This window comes from Halichoerus grypus, chromosome 9 (assembly GCF_964656455.1).
Source record: "Halichoerus grypus chromosome 9, mHalGry1.hap1.1, whole genome shotgun sequence".
In the NCBI taxonomy this organism is placed as follows: domain Eukaryota; kingdom Metazoa; phylum Chordata; class Mammalia; order Carnivora; family Phocidae; genus Halichoerus; species Halichoerus grypus.
In genome coordinates, this window is record NC_135720.1 from 37,210,819 (window position 1) to 37,230,742 (window position 19,924).

The following is a 19,924-nucleotide window of genomic DNA, read 5'->3' on the forward strand; positions in this document are numbered from 1 at the left end:
TTATAGGTTTTATCTCAGAGACAGCAGGCCACAGAGGACTCCCTGTAGGTAGACCATTTATCTTGGTACTCCTAATGAGTAACGGATCATCTTTGTGAAAAATTTTGCATTGCAAGCACTACTTATTCTTGGTTGCAAAAGTTATAAATGCATATTAATAATGTATTTTCCTACCATTTGGAACCTGGCATGAAGTCTCCACTATGAACAACAGGAATTCACTTTATGTCAACATAACCCTTTCTTCAGAGGCTCACTAAAAGCTGGATTTGCTTTGTAAACCACACCAACAATCATAAAACTAACCATACAACATAACAGACATTGTTTTTAATATCAGCATCTCCAGCAGCAAATGGGTTGAGAATTTCACATTTTCCAAGTTAGGTGCTAAGATCTTTACAGTGACCATCCCTTTTAATTACCACCCTCCTACAGATTAAATTTTATTATTGTTCCTATTTTATTTTTTTAATTTATTTTTTTAAAGATTTTATTTATTTATTTGACAGAGAGCAAGAGACAGCGAGAGAGGGAACACAAGCAGGGGGAGTGGGAGAGGGAGAAGCAGGCTTCCTGCAGAGCAGGGAGCCCGATGAGGAGCTTGATTCCAGGACGCTGGGATCACGACCTGAGCCGAAGGCAGACCTTAACGGACTGAGCCACCCAGGCGCCCCTATTGTTCCTATTTTATAGATGAGGAAAATGGAAGCTTAGGCAACTCCAATACCGTGCCCGTGGTCTCAGAGCTAGTGGATAGCAGAACTGGATTTTAAATTCACTGAGTCTAATTTCGGCCCTTGCTGTCAAGCATGTACTATATTGGCTCCCTAGCAATGTACAGACCAAGAACTGAAAGAGAAAATGATAAATCCAAGGTCACAAAGAATCGTATAATAAGTACAATGCCAGGCATCCAACAGGGGAAAACAAATGGACACTTATGAAATCTTATGATGAAACTTTGGGAAAGATATTTTAATGTCCCCTGTCTTGAGTAATTTGGAACCGACTTTAGTTTTCCATGGAGTCCAAGAAAAGGAAGCAAATTACACAGCCATATACCTTTCCATCGGTGAAGTATCGGCAATTCATTTTTAGAAATTTTACCACGCCTGGCTCATCTTCTTCAGAAGTGGATGATAAGACTCTTTCAATGGGTTTTAAGGCCTTTCTTGCTAAATCAGCATCCTTTAAGAAAGCAAAAATTCCCAAAATCAAATAGAAGCACTGTTTAAACAGATTTATATAAATCAAGGCACACAAGTTCCCTGTAAGGAACTTGTTTTTATTTAACTTGAACATGAAAAAGAGGCAAATATCCTTTGTCCTTCAAAAATTATCACAAATACAGTAAGTATCCAAATAGCATTAAGGTTTAAACAACAACAACACGTGCATATGTATGAAACCATAAAAATGGCTCATCAAATGTTTTTAGAAAATAACCTAAATGAAGGAATTCATATTTGACTCATGGTTCAAGTTCTCTAGAAAAAGGAGTAAAAGCCGTACAAATAAACGATCAGTCTCACTGAGAGTTTAACTTCATACTTTTACATAAACGAGGTGTGCATTTTTGCCTCTGAGACCTTAAATGTGAACAGGTTTCTTTTTGATAGGATGCTTTCTCTCAACTAATGACAAATCCTTATCCCCACCCCTTTGGGGGAATTTCAGATGAAAACCTGTGAAAAACAACACGTAAAATTCTACAACTCAAAAAATACATTTGATAAATATGAATGTCAGCTCATGAGTGACATACATACAGGTAGTTTATCATATTCTGCATCTGATGATGACGGAGAGACAGTAGCACCAGGACTGGATGATGATAATCTTAAGGTACTGGAAGGAAAGTTGGCATCTGGCACAAAAAGGACCTGCAAATGGGAAAGAAAAGCTGAGGATCAAGAATCGGGCAGGCATACACTAGGCAGTGTTTAGAACAGTTGCTCTCTGCACAGTATCATGCTAAGTACATGGCTAAGGCCTACTTGGCCTTTGCAAAACGCCTAAGTACCTTGGGGCCTTCTAGACTAATCCATGAAACAATACTCTATAATAGAAATGTGTGCAGTGCAAAAGGTATGGGACATACGTACAGACACTGCAGGAGCTCACAGAAGAGAACAACGTGGGTGAGCACCCTGGGCAGGTCATATACAGCAAGTGGGTCCAAGTGAAACTTTGAGCAGTATGGGAGATTTAAATAGGGAGGAAAGAAGCTTCCAGGGAAGTGTACTAATGGTACAAGGGAAGAGACAAGAGAGTAGCCTGGCATGCTTCTAAACATAACACCTGCGTCAGGAAGAAATGAAACAAATCCATGCTTGCTAACTCTAAGCCGGCCCTGAGCGCTAACATAGTAAAATCATTGTATGATAAGTGGTACACGGTAATATCAATAACCTCAATACTTTCTCTTCTATCACTGTCAGCTTATCGAAAAACAAGTATTAAAATCTCCCAAATTGACAAAATAGCCTCCTTCTGCAAAATGTACTGGTTCCTGAAATGTTATTATGATCCTGTCATTCAACACACTTAAAATGAGATATGTGACATTCTGGCATGTATCATATACAGTCTTAAAATGATGACTTCTGCTGTTATAAAACATAATTAGCACTAATCATGTAACAACTGTTCAATAGTGTTTGTTATTCACTCTTTCCCAACTTGTCTCTGTTTTAACTTTAGTTATTCAAATCTCTCTTCAATCTAGAAAAAATGTGAGGCAACAACAAAAGACACCTTATGATAAAGGTAGGAAAACCAATATCAAGGAGAAATAAGATGAGGACTAATTACTACTGAAACTATGTGCTCCAAAATTACCAAACACTCACTGAGGTGTGAGCCATAAAACCGGTTCTGAGTTTCCAAAAACCAACGCAAAGGGATGGACATCATTAGTGAGAATTTAAAAACAAACCAGTTTCTCATAAGTATTTTCTCCGTAAGTCTCATAAAGAGTATCCCAGGCTGAACTACTTTCTTTGATGACACAGTGACTGTTAATACAATAACCAGTTTTGGAGGACCATTCTTTATAACATCTTCAATGTGGATCAGTGGCAAATGCCAACGTGTGGAGTTCCATAAGAGCAATTTACAGAGGCCTAAAATTATATGGTCTTGGTAGACAGCTCTCTTACCTACCTTACAGAGAGGAATGAATAGATGACATTTCTTCCAAGCAATTCTCCACGAATATTTTTTTGTATCTGAGCTCTTGACAAGTGTTAGGCAACATGGGTTAAGACTCTATTGTCTGGCCTGTTCCAAATGTCAAACCAAGGGGTAATTCTTGTGCTTACACAGTTCATTGCAGTGTAAATAGAGGTGACCGATGGATGCTGGGAAGCTCAGTAAAAACACCAGCTCCCTCAACATGGATGTGAGCCTGGAACATGGGCAGGGGTAAATTTACCTACTGACTTCAGAAAATAATGCTGGGTGTGCTCCAACATACAGGTAAATGGTGGTTATGAGATCTTCACGTTCTTTACCATAAAATAAACCTGTCATCATTTTAGCCTAGAAATTTTTCTAAGCATGCGTAGCCAAGGTACCCGGTGAATATAAAAACAACTTAAACCATGTCTCTGCAAGGTAACTTCTGAGTGTGCTCAGACAAACTACTTGCAAAAGTACATTCTTTGTACATGTCCTGAAATTTAATGTAAGTATCCAAACTAATAGCCAAACTCAGGACCTTCTGAAAAAATTTTTATGCCTCAGTTATTCAAAGTTTGTCTGCTATTGGTTTTGGTCTTTTAAGCAACAAAAAGTCTATAGTAAGATTTTAGTTAAGTTACAACTTCCTCTGAAAATCACCTCTTACATGTGGTCACTCACCCAGCCAGACCAGTTTCCTTTCCTACCTCATGGTGACCATCAAATCAGTCTCTAGAAGGGTGAGTCTCAAATTTTTTGGAATCAGAGCAGATAAACCCAGCTTTGAGTTATCAGATCTACGGAGATGAAAGGAATACCTACCCCTCCAGGCACTAAGACAAAAAGTTATCTACAGTTTTTGAAAGCCGCTCAATTTCACTCTTCTTGATTTCTTATCTTTGTCAGTAAAATCCTGATTACAGCTGGGTCCTGGGACAGCCAACAGCACATAACTGTTTAGTTCTATGAGGGGCTAGACAGCATTGCAGAGGCTATCGTAGAAAAGACACCAGAGATATTGTGGCCCACCCCCTAATTTCAGGGCTTAGAAAACTGAGGTCCAAAAAAGGAAGGGACTTGCCCATGTCAAACAGCTACCACAAGGCCAGTCGGAAACAAAGCTTTAGGGCTCCCATTTTGGGTATTTTTGCCATTACAATCGGCATATTAAAACAGTCCTTTTGGGGTGGCTGGGTGACTCAGTCATTAAGCGTCTGCCTTCAGCTCAAGGTCCCAGAGCCCTGGGATCAAGCCCCGCATCGGGCTCCCTGTTCAGCATGGAGCCTGCTTCTCCCTCTCCCACTCCCCCTGCTTGTGTTCCCTCTCTCGCTGTGTCTCTCTCTGTCAAATAAATAAAATCTTTAAAAAAAATAAAAATAAATAAAAAATAAAACAGTCCTTTTACCTCCAGTTGGCTATTGGACCTTAACCTAGTACCGGTATTTTGTTTATGGACATAGTTAAAAAAATAAGAAATCACTCTAAATTACGTTCCTACACTCTAGTGACTATAGTCTTTAGCCTTGAATTAGTAAATATACACCTAGGTTCTCTGCCATGGATCAGGGACATATTATGTTGCAATACTCCAGATTATAAGAAACCCCAGTTGATTTTCCTGGAGATAAATTTTTATTAATTTTTGAAGAGTTTTAATGCATATTTCCCCTCAGCTACCCAGTACTGGCAGTACGCTAATTTCTCTTTTTTTTTTTTCTGTTTTATTTATTTATTTGACAGAGACACAGTGAGAGAGGGAACACAAGCAGGGGGAGAGGGAGAAGGAGAAGCAGGCTTCCTGCAGAGCAGGGAACCCAATGCGGGGCTCGATCCCAGGACGTTGGGATCATGACCTAAGCCGAAGGCAGACGCTTAACGACTGAGCCACCCAGGCGCCCCACTAATTTCTCCTTTTGACAAGAACATAAATACTAAAAGCACCATAATACAAACTGGCCAACTTAGGGCCTGTTGGCTTCATATGGGGCCCTTGAATGAAATGCAAAGAACAATATCAGCATTTCCTCAGTAAAGTTGTACTTAAAAGTAGCAGTATCTATTCTGAAAGAATCCTATGTCACTGTCATGTACAGGGACAGAAAGATGCTCAAGTAAGTCAGCAATGAAACCAGCATGTGCTCATGGCAAGCAGACAGTTCTATGGACAGGAGGGGAAACTTGGCCTCAGTCAGGACCTGCCAAAGACTGGGTCATATATATTTATTGGCTAAATGTAGTTTTAAAGTAGAAATACAAGAATATATTATTAAATATGTGGAAGGTACTAAAAGAATTTGCTGGTTTAACTGACAGTGGCAAAATTACACAATTAGTCAATTTCATTCAGTTTAATAAATAAAGTATTAAAAACCTGGGGAAAAAATCATGTGGCTTTTTCTTGATAGTCCTACTGAATTTCTCTGCTTTTGGCTGACTGACCATTTTTTTCAGGTATCAAATCAAGACAAAAACGACAGGATTCTGCCTTATTTAGTTATTTTAAGTAGGCTCCATGCTCAGTGTGGAGCCCATCTCGGGGCTTGAACTCATGACCCCTGAGATCAAGACCTGAGCTGAGATCAAGAGTTGGACGCTTAACTGACTGAGCTACCCTGGTGCCCCAAAATTCTGCCTAATTTAAAATCAAATGATGGCCATTTTGTATCCCAGGAGCAGAATAAACTGAAACTTGCACTTCTAAATAAAACATTCTAAGAATGTTCGAGTTACATTCTACAGAAGAAAAGGTCAAATTTAACTTCTCTTGATGCTACGAGGAACACCCACAACATAAACTAATGATAGTTAAGTAGTTAAGTAAACTGTGTTAATCATTTGCAAAGTATTCATCTCTGAACAGTTCCTCAGTTCCAGAATGCTTTTAGAATTCTTGATCTAAGGGAAAGATTGAACCAATGCACATTATCACCAATGTTAATCCTGTGAAATTAACACTGAAGCATTAAAAATGGCATTAAAGATAAACGCAGAATTTCTAAAAAGTAATATCCAACAAGAAAAGAATTACCTGGCCTGGAACAATAGTATGTGTGAAAAGTTTATTCAGTTCCACTAATTTATTGGGAGTGATGTTAAACTTCAGGGCTATGGAGTTTAGGGTGTCCTGGCTTCCAGCCTAGAATAATCAGACAAACAAGATTCAAAATATAAAGCAAAAACAAAAAACAAAAAAACCTTTCCAACATTCATCTATTTGTGATATGAGTGAATGAAAAGTAGTTCTATCCAGACATATTCTGAAAAAGAAAGTGGATACATTCTCAAGCCTTAATAAAACCATGGAAGAGCAAAGTCTTAAATCAGTTCATATCTGGGCTCCCTTATCTTCAAATTTCAGTGTCCACTAATTAGATTTCTAAATCTGCTTTGGCACAACTAAGCTGCATGGAGTAGAAGTCCATGAGATACAATACAAAACTGTAAGTAGAAAAGAAATAAAACACATACACCGTACCCACCCATAAGAGAAGTCAGGGCTACTTTCTCTATTCTCAATGTTGTCTCTTGCTAGTCTCTTCACTGCTCTAAAGGCTCCTGGATGGTGACCTGTTAATGGCTGATTTCCCCAGTGTCAGCACAGTGCCCAACACACAGAAGGTACTCAAACATTTGACAAATGAATACAATGGAAGGCAAAGAAATCGGTAAGAAATTCAGATTAGCTACCCATCACTGTTCAGTCATTAAAATGACAACTTCTCATGGTCAGCCAAATTAATGTTGTCTAAATCTGTGAAACCTATGATACATGCCCCAGGAGGAGGTCTCCCTCCTTCTCTAACAGAGGGGAAAGGGGACCAAAGAGGGCAATGAGATGATGGGAAACTTCCCAAAAAAGTCTGCTGCCTCTGGGCAGGTCGACATCCCAAACTCCCTGTCTAGGGTCACTGGATGGGACCTGTTAGTGGGAGGCCACTCTGGTGTGTGTCACTAAGAAGTTCCCACCTACAGCCCTGGGTCAAGACCTGTGGCTGTCCTGAAACACAGAACTGGCTTCCCCAGGTAAGTCCTGAATGAGGCGGTGACGGGACGTCGTGGACCAGTGAAGATGCAGAAGCAGAATGAAACTCACCACTGGTCTGAGCATCAAAAACCCCCCAACTAGATGAACGGTCTCAGACTAATCAAATTCATAGTTACAGGTGACACCAAAATGACCTCAAAGCATTTCTGGAACAAGGTAGTATTTTTAAAAGGCATTGAAAAATTAACAACCATATGCCCCTACTTCTACCCTGGGCAAAACCAGCCTTACTAAAAGTAAAAAAAAAAAAAAAAATAGAAATGTTTTAGAGCATGTATTGTTCTTTTAATATTAGACATTTACATAATATATTCACATCTAGGAGGTTTCAGGGTTTAGGAGTCAGTACAAGACACACTGAGAATGGAGATTAGAGCCAGACTGTTGGATCTGAATTGTGGATTTGCGACTCACTAGCTGTGTGACCTTGGGTCATTTGCTTAACTTCTCTATGTTTCAGGGTCTTCCTTCATCAAACAGATAATTATAATTCCTGCTTCAAAGCACTTACTTCATGGCAAGTGATCAAAAAATTTGCTTCCTATTTTTAAGAAAAAACTTGTAGAATATACTGTTTAGAGAGTTTAGGGAAGGAGAAAAACATTAACAATCTGGAGTTATTACATAAGGATAAGACATAAATATAGAATCCAGCCACAGACCCTGGGACAGATACTGGAATCATTAAATGTTTAAAACTAAACAGATGCCAAAAAACAAAAAACAAAAAAACCCCAAAAAACTAAACAGATGCTTGAACATCCACAGCTCTGGAGCAAAACAAGTAATCCAGTAAGTGCTAGCATGGTTCTCTAAACACAAAGGTATGAATCACCTTTTATTTCCAACGACAAGTACAAAAAATAACTTGCCAAGTAAAACTAATCTCCATAACCTATCAATCAAACAGGCAGGCACAGCTGCATTACTAATTTGATCACCTGTTTCTAGGAGTTAACATGGGGCTTGCTATTTACTCTCACTGCATCATTTAGTATATACTTTGTGAAGCATCTCCTAGCCAATACCACTTCTCATTTTTTTTGGAGGGGCTTGTGAGTAATACTGCTGGATACATACATGGCTTTAGAGTTAATATTGTTTTTAATGATAAATAATCCAACACTTCCTGAGTACCTCCTAGGAGGTAAGGCACTGTGCGAGGTGTTATGGGGTTCAAAAGCATATTGTAGACTGTGGTAAAGTGAAATAAAAAATTACCCCAAATCCCTTCTGGAAAGGACTAGTCCTTTAACCCCCAGAAAGATGCCTGGAGATGTTCACAGAACACTGAGCACGAAATGCCTGTGCCAGGCTCTCCTGTGTGATTCTGGAAGGCTTGGAGATCATTTACCATTCCCAAAGAAATGCCAGGGAAGGATCAGGTCTTGCTGTTTGCCTTATATAGAGGCTGGCACAGCATATGAACAATGAGTAGAAAATATATACACAGGAGAAAATCCCAACCAGGCAATGACAGCAGCACTTATTTACTTATTAGAAGTCAGAGAACACGCCTCAACAATGCTACTTCAAAGTGAATTAAAACAAATCTAGAACTGAGTGTTCACTTTGTAGCAGAGCTAGGATAAATGGACACAGCTCCTGGCCTCCAGGAGTTCATGCTGCAGGAGAGAGATGAGCACACGGCACATACTGTGAAGGTGCAGTATGGACACACGCACAGCATTATTCATCTACTGATTCAACAATATGGCAGCCTGTACCCGGCGAGCCCCAGAAATACAATGGTGACCAAAAAGGGGTCTTTCTCCATGGGTCCATGAATTAAGGCACAAGACAGACATTAAAATAACAATCACATTAGTGAATCAATAAACTGAGATAAATTATGTAAAGGAACATGAATCTATGAGAGAGTAAAATGAAGGGATCTGGCTGGCTGGTCACAGGGGATAAGAATGAACATGGAGAGTCATGGGAAGAAGATGTCAAGGACAAAGTTCTGGCTTGCAGAAATGTGTGGCCAATGGAGCCATTGCTTTTTGGAAAAATACCAAGCCTGGAAGTCTAAATGGATATGATGAGTAGGCAAGTGAGTCTGGTTATGGAACTCAGAAGGCATGGGTGGGATGAGACCTAAAGCTGGCCATCGCTGGCATATTAAAGGTAATTCAAGTCACCGTTTTACATGAGATCGCCCAGAGAGAAAACACAGAAGAGAAATGACCTAGAACAGGTCTTAAGAAGCTTCATTAATTAATGGGCACACAAGAGGAATGCAGCTAAGGGGCAGCATGTGTCATGGGGAAACATCAGGTAAATCCAGTGGGATTAACAAATGTTCATACCTCCTGTTTATACTTACAGTGTATTCCATAGTACCGTGGGGCTTCTGAACCACCATCTTCTTCTCTTTTTTATCATGTGTTTTGTTTTGATTATCATCTGAAGAATAAAATGTATATAAATGAATAATTTCATTTTCATTTCAAGGCAAAATAGAGGATAAGGGTAATCTACAGGACATTAAAACCCACTTTCAGGATGCTTGGCTGGCTCAATCAGTAGAGCATGAGACTCTTGATCTCAGGGTTGTGAGTTCAATCCCCACATTGTGTATAGAGATTACTTAAAATTATCTTTAAAAAAAAAAAAATACAACACTTTCAAACTGACTTAAAAAAAAAAAAGACACAACTAGAAAAATGGACTAAAGGCACAAATAGACCATACTCTTAAAAAAGTACTGTTCATCAATGAACACTTGAATAAATGATTTATGTTAACTATAATCGAATAGTACAAATAACAATGAGGTAATGTTTTATAGTTATTAAAGTAATGGTTTAAATGATAATATATAATGATGGAGTTAGAGTAAAACTAGTATAGTTATGATATACATGATGCCTAATGTGAATCAATACCACCCTTTTATTTTTTGTTTTTTTCATTGAAGTGTAATTAAAATAACGTAGTGAATCAACAATTCTGTACATTACTCAATGTTCACCAATGTTATTACACTATTATTGATTATATTCCCTATGTTGTACTTTTCATCCCTGTGACTTATTTATCTTATAACTGGAAGTCTGTACCTCTTCATCTCCTTCACCTATTTTACCCATCCTCCCTACCCCCTCCCCTCTGGCAACCACCAATTTGTTCTCTGTATTTAAGAGTCCATTTTATTTATTCGTTTTTTCAGATTCCACATATAAGTAGAATCATATGGTATTTTTTTTTCTCTGATTTATTTCACTTAGCATAATCATCTCTAGGTCTATCCATGTTGTCACAAATGGCAAGATTTCATTACTTTTTATGGCTGAATATTACACACACACACTCACTCTGTGTGTGTGTGTGTGTGTGTGTATATATATATATATATATATATATATATATATATATATGACAGCCACATCTTCTTTATCCATTCATCTATCAGTGGACACTTGGGTTGCTTCCATATCTTGGCTATTGTAAATAGTGCTACAATATATCTTTTTGATTTAGTGTTTTCATTTTCTTTGAGTAAATACTCAGTAGTGGAATTACTGTATCATCTGGTATTTCTATTTTTAATTTTTTGAGGAAGCTCCATACTGTTTTCCACAGTGGCTGCACCAATTTACATTCCTACCAACAGGGCACAAGCCCTTATAGAAAGTGATTTGTCAATATGCAACAATAGCCATAAAAATGTTCATTCTTTGATTCAGTAATCTTTCCCTTAGGGATTTTTATCCTAAGGAAAAATTCAAAAGAAAAAAACTGCCATATATCATAACATACGGTTCATGCAATCTTATTTATAATGCTGAAAATCTGGGAAGACCGAAATGCCCAACAACATATTGTAAGTTCGGCCATAGACTTTGTTGTTTTTATAGGTCAAAACGGGTCAACCTAAGGTTTAGCAGCTGCATTATGATTCAAATTAATTCTCATGGTTAAATACATCCTAATATAATCTGCCCAGATATTGAAAACCAGAGAGACATACTGCAATGGATAAAAATTTAAGTGACAAAAAATATAAAATTGAATTAACTATATGAAAAGATGCTCTAACTTGTATGTGATCAGAAAAATGCAAATTAAGACAAGGCATCATTTTCCAGCTATTAGCAAGGCAAAAATCAGAAAGTTGGGTAATTTTAGCGTTGGCAGAGATGTGAACTGCTAGGAGGAACGTAAGCTGGTATAGCCACTGCAGCAAATTCAATCTATACAGTCCCTATGACTCAGCAATCTAACAGACCTACATCCTCTCGCAAGAGGTACATACTTTATATATATCATCGAGTCACCTGCTGGAGGATGTACCTAACAGCATCATTGGTGACAGCAGGAAGCTGGAGGGTAAGCAAAATGTAGTAGATACGCTCTGGGATTCTAGCCAGTAATTAGAAATAACTAGCCAGAAGTACACACTGCAGCATGTTTACATCAAGAGAAAAAGAATGGGATGTACAGAACAATACTGTGAGGTATATTTAAAATAGATGCACACAAAGCAACTGCACATTTTTCAAGGTCACATCCAAATAAAAGTCTACACACCGAACAGAGTAGAATGCATGCGGTAGAGAGAGAAATGGGAGAGGGGAATGAGGATACAAAGAAATTAATGAATAAATAACAGGGAGCCCAACTCCGACCAGTGATGATACGCATGAACTAAGAAGATTAGCTCAGCGCTCTACATCTGACGTCCTACAACCTCCCACACCCCACGCTCGATCAACAAGATCACTGCGTCCACATGACAGATAGGAGTGTACTGAGAACCGGAAGGTAACACAGAAACATAAAGAGTTAATTCATGTGGTATTGATCTGCCTTTTAAATACTTCCTTTATATTAATATTAAAACCAAGAAAAAAGGAATAGATGCTGTCATTAGAGTCCCTTTCCAGTCATTTTTATGTTCAATTGGATCCATTCACAGAACCAAAGAGCCTCTGGAAATTCCTCCAGACTATAAAAAAAGTGACCTCCCTACCCTCAGGTGGCCACATCTAAATTACTTCAGGAAGAGGAGACAGTGTTTTTTAGATCTCCAGATCTCTAGATTCTGCAGATAGGGAGAATTTACACAGCCTGATGAAAAACCCAATCTTAGTACTTTACAACGCTTATGATCTGGTATTCCATCCTTTTTTAAAAATTTTATTATGTTATGTTTTATTATGTTAATCATACATCATTAGTTTTTGATGTAGTGATCCACGATTCATTGTCTGCATATAACACCCAGTGCTCCATGCAGTACGTGCCCTCTTTAATACCCATCACCAGGCAGCTCTACTCTCTGGCCCACCCTCCGGCCCTTCTCTTGTCACTACAAACAGGTGTCACTGTAGGTGCTCTTGCTTTCGGAACAGGCTCTTCCCATCCTTTTGTAAGCACTTCCAATTTCTAGAGCCTATCCTCTTCCCATCTGTGGCAGCTTCGGGTCCATGCCTGTCCATAAACTGTGCATAATTATTTCTGGTCCCAGTGGATCACACTGTCATAAGCCACCAAACCATGAGTTTCCATACTGCTCAGCTGCAAAAGAAAAACAGGTGCTGGCTGACGCTCTCAGGATAAAGTTAACTTGTATGCCTGAATTAGTACAAAAATTACTTTTCCTTTGTCTCAGGTGGGTAGGCCAGAAAAAAGTGAAACATAGTAACATTATAAATAAAGGGAGAAAGAAAAGCCATTCTTTTCCAGAATCCAGAATCCAAAATCCAGAATCTAAGATTTTGAAATTCTTGAGGTAAGGACATGATATCCACCCATCTTTGGATGTCTTGTGCCTTAATATGATACCCGGTACGTATGATCGAATGAACTTCCCAATCTAGGTCAATGAGCCTGACAAGGTTGATTAGGGGCAACATCGTCACTGACAGAACATCACACCAGGAATATCATATGAACTTATCAAAGCCACAAGCCATTTTTACAACTGACTCAATACAGACAGCAAAACACCGGCTAATTCTAAGGACCTAATTCAATTGTCTTCACAACAGCACAAGGTTAGGACGCCTGGGTGGCTCAGTCAGTTAAGCGTCTGCCTTCGGCTCAGGTCATGATCCCAGGGTCTTCGGAACCAGTCCCGCATCCGGCTCCCTGCTCAGTGGGGAGTCTGCTTCTCCCTCTGCCCCTCACCCTGCTCATGCTCTCTCTCTCTCTCTCAAATAAATAAATCTTTTTCTTTTTATAATAGCACAAGGTAAAGCTTCATACTGCTTCGTATTTTTTTTTTTTTTTTGCATCGTTTTAAAGATGGCCAGCAAGGTATCTCCGTAAGTGAAGTCCTGCATACCTTACCTGGACAGGCTCTGCAGCATGTAGTCCATGAAGCACGGGAGAGGTTTCTGGCCCTGGAGAGACCCGAGAAGAAACAGGAGCTGCCTTGGGCAAGGACTCCTCTGCCATGCTGCAGGATGGGGCTCCACCTCCAGTGTTTCAGGGGAGGGCCCATCACCATCTCCCAGGATGGAAGGATCTCCCAGTGATACTGACACCTTTACTTTCTGCTTCAGCCTCCTCAGACCCTTATATTTACACAAGGTTGGACCCTCCCCCTGCTTAGGAGAACCTGGAGCAAATGAAGGAACAGTATATCCTGCCGGAGGGGAAACTTGGCCAGATGGTCCTCAGAAGCCATTCAGAGCAAAGCAACTGAACCTCCTAACTGCCCCGCCTCAGGAAAAAAAAGCCTTATAGGCAGTTTCTTGCAGCCTAATAAGGAAGTAACTGTGACAAAACTGATAAGACCCCTAGAGGAGAGAAACAAAGGTCCCTTAGCCCAGCCCCTCTCATTTCTCCTAAGTCCCGGATGTGGGGGTACCCGTGTTGACCTTGACCCAGGTGGACCTGATGCCTTGCCCCCAAGTCGTGCCTCCTCTCTTTCCACCCCAGGGGAGGGCCGGGAGTGTCTGCGACACAAGGCTCTTGGCCCGTGCATCTGAGGAGATCCTAGTCACGTTTCTTGAAAGATGACTCCTCTCTCTCTGTGCACTGGGGCTAGACGAAGCTGACGTCCAGGGCCTACAGGGGCACGAAGGCTGGATGTGAAGGAATCCTTTGCAGCGGTGGTCTGCGAAGTCTTGGATGAGGTTACAACTGCCACAGGAATACATTCTAAGAGGTTCTGAGGTTTGAGGACAGACCCTAAGGAAAGCTTAGATGTGGGGAGTGAGGAGAAGGGTGGCTCCTGGGAGTGGGGAGTAAAAGGCTCGGAAAAGTGAGTGCACGTGGAGAAAAGTTAAAGTTAAAGGAAGACACCGTACTGCCAGTGTAAAATCCACACACAGGAGGAGATACGAACGCCGACAAATGGATCCCTGGGAGGCCACACAGTTCCTGACGTGAAAACTGGAAGCATCTCAACACAGACGGTGTTAACCTGCTCAGTAAGGTGGGGATAAGGCCTTTCGCTCAAGTGAAACGGGGGGCGAAGACAGGATTGGGAGCTTAAGGGATTGTGAAATTTGAATGAATTACTAAGGTTTCAAAACGACGTGACTATTGAAAGAAGCAGTACGGTTTCACCAAGGGGTGGGCTCTAATCACCACGGTGACAGACCAGGTGTGGAGTAAATAAATACTGCGCTGCCCCAGCCACCTGGGGGGTGCAGGGCACACGAGCAGGGCAGCGAAGCGAGAGCAGTGGCAGGTGAGGGGCCCTGAGATGCTGCAGCGAGGAGAGTGGCCCGATGTATTCCTGTCCTATTGCTACTGTTACCAATTATCACAAATGTAGTTGCCTCCACATGAAAAATAAACACAAACTTAGTATCTTACAGATCTGTAGGTTCCAAGTCTGACATGGGTCTCAGTGGGCTAAAATCAGTGTCTGGCGGTCCCAGGGAAAGACTAATTTCCTTGCCTCCTCCAACTCCTACAAGGAGGCTGCTTTCATTGGCTCAAGGTCCCTTTCTCCACCTGCAAAAGCCAGCAACACCCAACCGAGCCCCCCCACGTGCCATTTCTCTAGCTCTCCCCCCCCCTTCTGCCTCCCTCTTCCACTTTTAAGGGCCCTGCGGTTTATACTGGGCACACCTGGGTAATCCAGGATGCTCTCCTTAAGGTCAGCTGATGAAGCAACCTCAATTCCATCTATAACTTTAATTCAGCCTTTGCTGTGTAACCGAACAGGTTTTGGAAATGAGGACACAGACCTGCCTACCACAAGTGGCGACGAGGTTTTAGGAAAAGAGGCTCAGATTCAAAGAGGGAATTTGGGGGGATTCAAGCAGTGATCTGAGCTGTAAGTGTGCTGGGGCATGGGTAGGGGATGTTAAGGAATGCAGCACTGGCTAGATGTTCTGGTTCTGAGGAAAAAAACGCAAGAATAAGGCAATACCCATGTCGTTCAAACCTAAGCTTCGGGCTCCTGTCACAGACTACTGGAGATGGGGTGAAGTCAGGACAATGGACATTGTTCACTACTGCCCTTGAAAAGAGACAAAAGACAACTGTGAATTCCCTGGATCTTGATTCCATAATCTCTGTATAGATATAGGAAAGACAGAAAAGACAGTATATAGCCTTTTTTTTCTGTTATCAATTGTCTGAGTAAGCACAAACAGAATGTGAAAGTCTCAGGGCCAGTTCTGTACTGGCCTTACACTTAACTGGTGTGTGGGTGTACTCTCCTCTTACTCTTCTCGAACAATCCATTCTCTCCCTTCTGTCTCTATCGTAAGACCATCTGAATGGGGGTACACGAGCTGACAGCATAGGACCCTCAACAACTTGTCTAAAGAAGGAGGACAGTTTTCCACGGCATCCAAATGAGATGGATTTGTAGAGGCAAAAATTGTCTATGTCTCTCCAGATCTTTCTATGAAAGGGGCACCCTGATTTATAAACAGAAGAATCCACTTCCAATGACAGGCATATCCCTATACTGGGAATTGATACATTTGACTGTGACAGTTTGATGATATTAACCATAAAAATCAAGTCATGTGCCATCTCCCTTATGTCACCAAACATTTTTCTGATTGCAATTTGGTTTGGGGGTCAGAATGAACTGAGTTCAACTAGCCAGCCTGATACGTTCTCACAACTGTGCAACATTAACCAAGTTATTTGAAATCTCTGAGCCTCCACTTCCTTATCTGTAAAAGGAAGAACTACGTCATAATATTGTTCAAAAGATTAAATGAGATGACAAGCACAGCATTTATCTCAGAGCCCGGCACACAGTAAGTGCTTAACAAATGCTAGTATTAATAATAACGCAGTCAACGTAAGTTAATAGCAATTTGAATAGAGTAGGGTATTAAAAGAATTATAAACCTTAAGCAAAAAGATTTCATTCCCAAAACACAGGAGTGATAGGACATTAATATGATAGATGATTATAAATTGTTTAAAAGAGAAAAACCAGATCCGATCACTTTGATACATCCCAAGGAAGCCTTCAATGAAATTAAACAGCCATTATATTAAAAAAAAAAAATTAAAAAAATAACACCAGTTAGAAAACTAAAAATAGAGGAGTAAACTTCCTTAACATGAAGAACTTTTAGTTACTCTTTGATATTCATTAAAAAAATATGCTCCTGAAAAATCAACAGAACCCTAAAAGTTGTATATTAAAAAAGCAATTTCCCTGTGAGAATGGAAGCACTGAATGACCTCCTAAGATCACTTCCTGGTCTGTCCAGGCTTGTTCCTTACGAAACACAGCCTGAACTAAGGCACCTGTGAGGCCCCTCCCCCACCCCAACTTTCTAGAAGAAAGACTCCAGGGTATGCGGGGGACGGAATACCCTTAGGCAGTGTAGGAGCTCCACCCTATCCTTCTCGTCCTGTTGTTCTGTGGGAGGCACATGACTAAGAGCAGTTCCAGCAAAGCGTTTAAGGCTTCTGGGCAGAACAACTCCCAATCCGCTAAACTGTAACAAAGCGGCCAACCTAGGATGATACAAGACTACACCACAAGAATTTAAGGTAATAAAAATAAACCTTTGTCATGGAGATGAAAGCAGCAACACTACAAACACAACAGAGGCCGGCAGTCTGGAACTCCCGAGGCTGAAGAGAGACTCTCTGCCATTCTTTGGAGGCCACCTTTCACAGCACTGAGAAAACGCCTGCACCGGCATGGAATGTGTCCTCGCTTGTTCACCAACCGTCTCCTTAGAAATAAAGCCCGAAACTCTCCAAAAGCATACCTGGGGCAAGGCAACTGAGATGAGCGCTTATAGCAGAAACTGAAAGCAAATATTAAAACACCAATATAAATACAAGAATTCCTACTACCATGGTTTATACTCAACCGTGTTTCGGAATCCCTCGTCAAAGGAAAAGATAAAAGAGTTTTACATACTGAAAAGCAATGACATTTTGTTTATTAGCAGATGAAGTGTCTACTTAAAGAACCAACATCATAAAAATATCCAGAATATCATGAAATTGTTCAGTAAGGTGGCCAGATATAATAGTCTTTTATATTTGTGATAGAAGTGTGTTTTGAAAAGTCCCAGGCCGTAATAGTACGAAACTAGAAAATGTCTAGGAATAAATATAATGAGATAATTGCAATATATATATGTGTGTGTATAATATATATATGTGTGTGTATATATATATATGTAAATTTTAAAAGGTTTACTGTAATTTTAAATGGAAGCTTGAATAACGGGAGGTATATATAATGTTCCTAAATTGGAAATCTCATTCTTGTAAATATTTCACTTTCTCTTCAAATTAATGTTTAAATTAAACACAATTCAAATAAAAAAAATTTTTTTTGGAGAAGGGAAACATGCCAAATTGATCATCATATTTCTCTGGAAGCATAAATACATCATAAGACTATCCAAAATTATTTTTAAAAGAAAAATGACAGTAGGAACCCTGTATTGATGTTAAAACAAATGATTATAAAGCCAAAGCAATTAAAATTAAGACAGTAGGAACCCTGTATTATGTTAAATGATTACAAAGCCATAGCAATTAAAAAAATGTGGTGAATTATCAAAAATCAGAACTATATTGAAGGAATTTAATGTAACACAAAAATGCCTTTATAAACCAGTAAGAAAAGACTGGCTTTTCCCATAAATGTCATGTAACTTCATGTTAGAGAGGAGGCTTTGGCATCAGACAGACTGAATGACAGTACTGGTCTGCCCTGGCTCACTGTGTGAGTAAGTAACTTAATCAAAGACAGTTTCCCAGCATGTAAAATGGGGATACAGGGGTGCCTGGCTGGTTCAGTCAATAGAGCATGTGACTCTTGATCTCAGGGTCCTGAGTTCAAGCCCCACATTGGGCGTGGAGCCTACTTAAAAAACACACACACACACACAAATTAAAAATAAATAAATGGGGATACCAATTGGACTCCCACAGAGTTACTGTAAGGCTTACATAAGGCAATTCGATTAAGGTAAAGCACTCCACAATGTGTGAAACAAAGGACTCAGGAAACCTTAAGGATTACTATTAAATGAGGTTGGGTGAACACCAGTTAAGATTTGGAGAAAAATCTAGATCACTCTTAAATCAATGCAGATAGATTAAAGATTTAATAGTTAAAAATATAAAGTTAGAAATGTCCTTGAAGAAAAATACAGGATTTGTATTTGCTTAAAGAATATGTTCTCTATCGGTGATACAGACTTCTGAAATTATTGGCCTCATTCTGTCAAGAGTGCAATGAAAATATTAAATATTATTATTTAGCATCGTAAGGGTAACTTTTGGAACACCCGAATCATAAACTGTTACAATAAAATTTTTTAAAAGGTGTGTCATGAGCAACCTTCATGGAGAGGGCAGGGATGTGAGGAAGAACGGACTACACTAAATATGAACTCCATGTTTTCTCCTCTGTTGACACAAAGGGTAATGCCATGCAGATGTTTTCCTTCCTTCAAGCATGCCACAGGCAATATAGTCCTTGACTAACGTGAGTCACAGTCACCTGATTTAAAATCTAGAATGCAAGAAGAAGGGTAGGGGAGTTGTTTATGGTGGAATTCTTTACCTCAGAGCCTAGTAGTGCCCTCAGCAGGGAGCAGGCCCTCAAGTGGAACGAGTTAACTAACCTCTCACTAGGTATCTAAGCAAACAGAGTACTTCAGTTGTCCAGTCAGCTTCTGACATACCAGCCATAAAACTGGTGAGTGTGTTGACTGTAATTATATATATGACTAGGTTAAGCAGTTAAGCCCAGAGAGAAATTTCAACCTTATCATCATTCACACTCTAGCTCAGGAGAAATGGAAACTCCATGTATAATCAACTTTTCCTCCTTACTAAGAAACCACAATGTCCCTGGGGCTATGGAGAAAACTCTAAAATTTTGTTTAACTTTTGCCTTCTTTCTCTCTCAGAGTTGACTCGGGGGAAGCAGAACAATGTACAATGGCTTCCTTAGGGTTTTTGTGCCAGAGAGCTGGGCTCAAATCCCTGCTTTACACCGATCCACAGCAGCACCTCTGGTAAGTTACTCAGCTTCTAGGTTTTTTTTTTTTTTTCATTTGTAAAATAGGCTCCTACCACCTGCATTAGATCATGACTACTAGTAAATTAAATAATGAAATAAAGCATCTAACCTACAGGCGACACTCATCCAAAACAGGCTCTTTCTGCTCTTCCTGGTACCTGCCGCTGTTCTGTCCTACCATCCAAAAACTCAAGGTAGCTTTTTTTTATATGTATATAAATAGATCAAAAACTTAGCTGGGTAAATTT

At 39.9% G+C, this 19,924-nt stretch overlaps 1 protein-coding gene across 16 annotated transcripts in view; it reads right to left on the reverse strand.

Moving 5' to 3' along the window:
- NCOA7 (nuclear receptor coactivator 7) overlaps positions 1–19,924 on the reverse strand; it is a 155,599-nt gene that overhangs the window by 48,662 nt on the left and 87,013 nt on the right. For all 16 annotated transcript variants that reach the window (XM_078054782.1, XM_036085457.2, XM_078054773.1 and 13 more), the window contains 4 exons: positions 9,561–9,640; positions 6,215–6,322; positions 1,773–1,886; positions 1,066–1,191 (listed from right to left, as the gene is read on the reverse strand). In XM_078054782.1, the coding sequence (XP_077910908.1) occupies positions 1,066–1,191; positions 1,773–1,886; positions 6,215–6,322; positions 9,561–9,599 (387 nt within the window). In that variant the 5' untranslated portion in view covers positions 9,600–9,640. The remainder of the gene's footprint in view (positions 1–1,065; positions 1,192–1,772; positions 1,887–6,214; positions 6,323–9,560; positions 9,641–19,924) is intronic.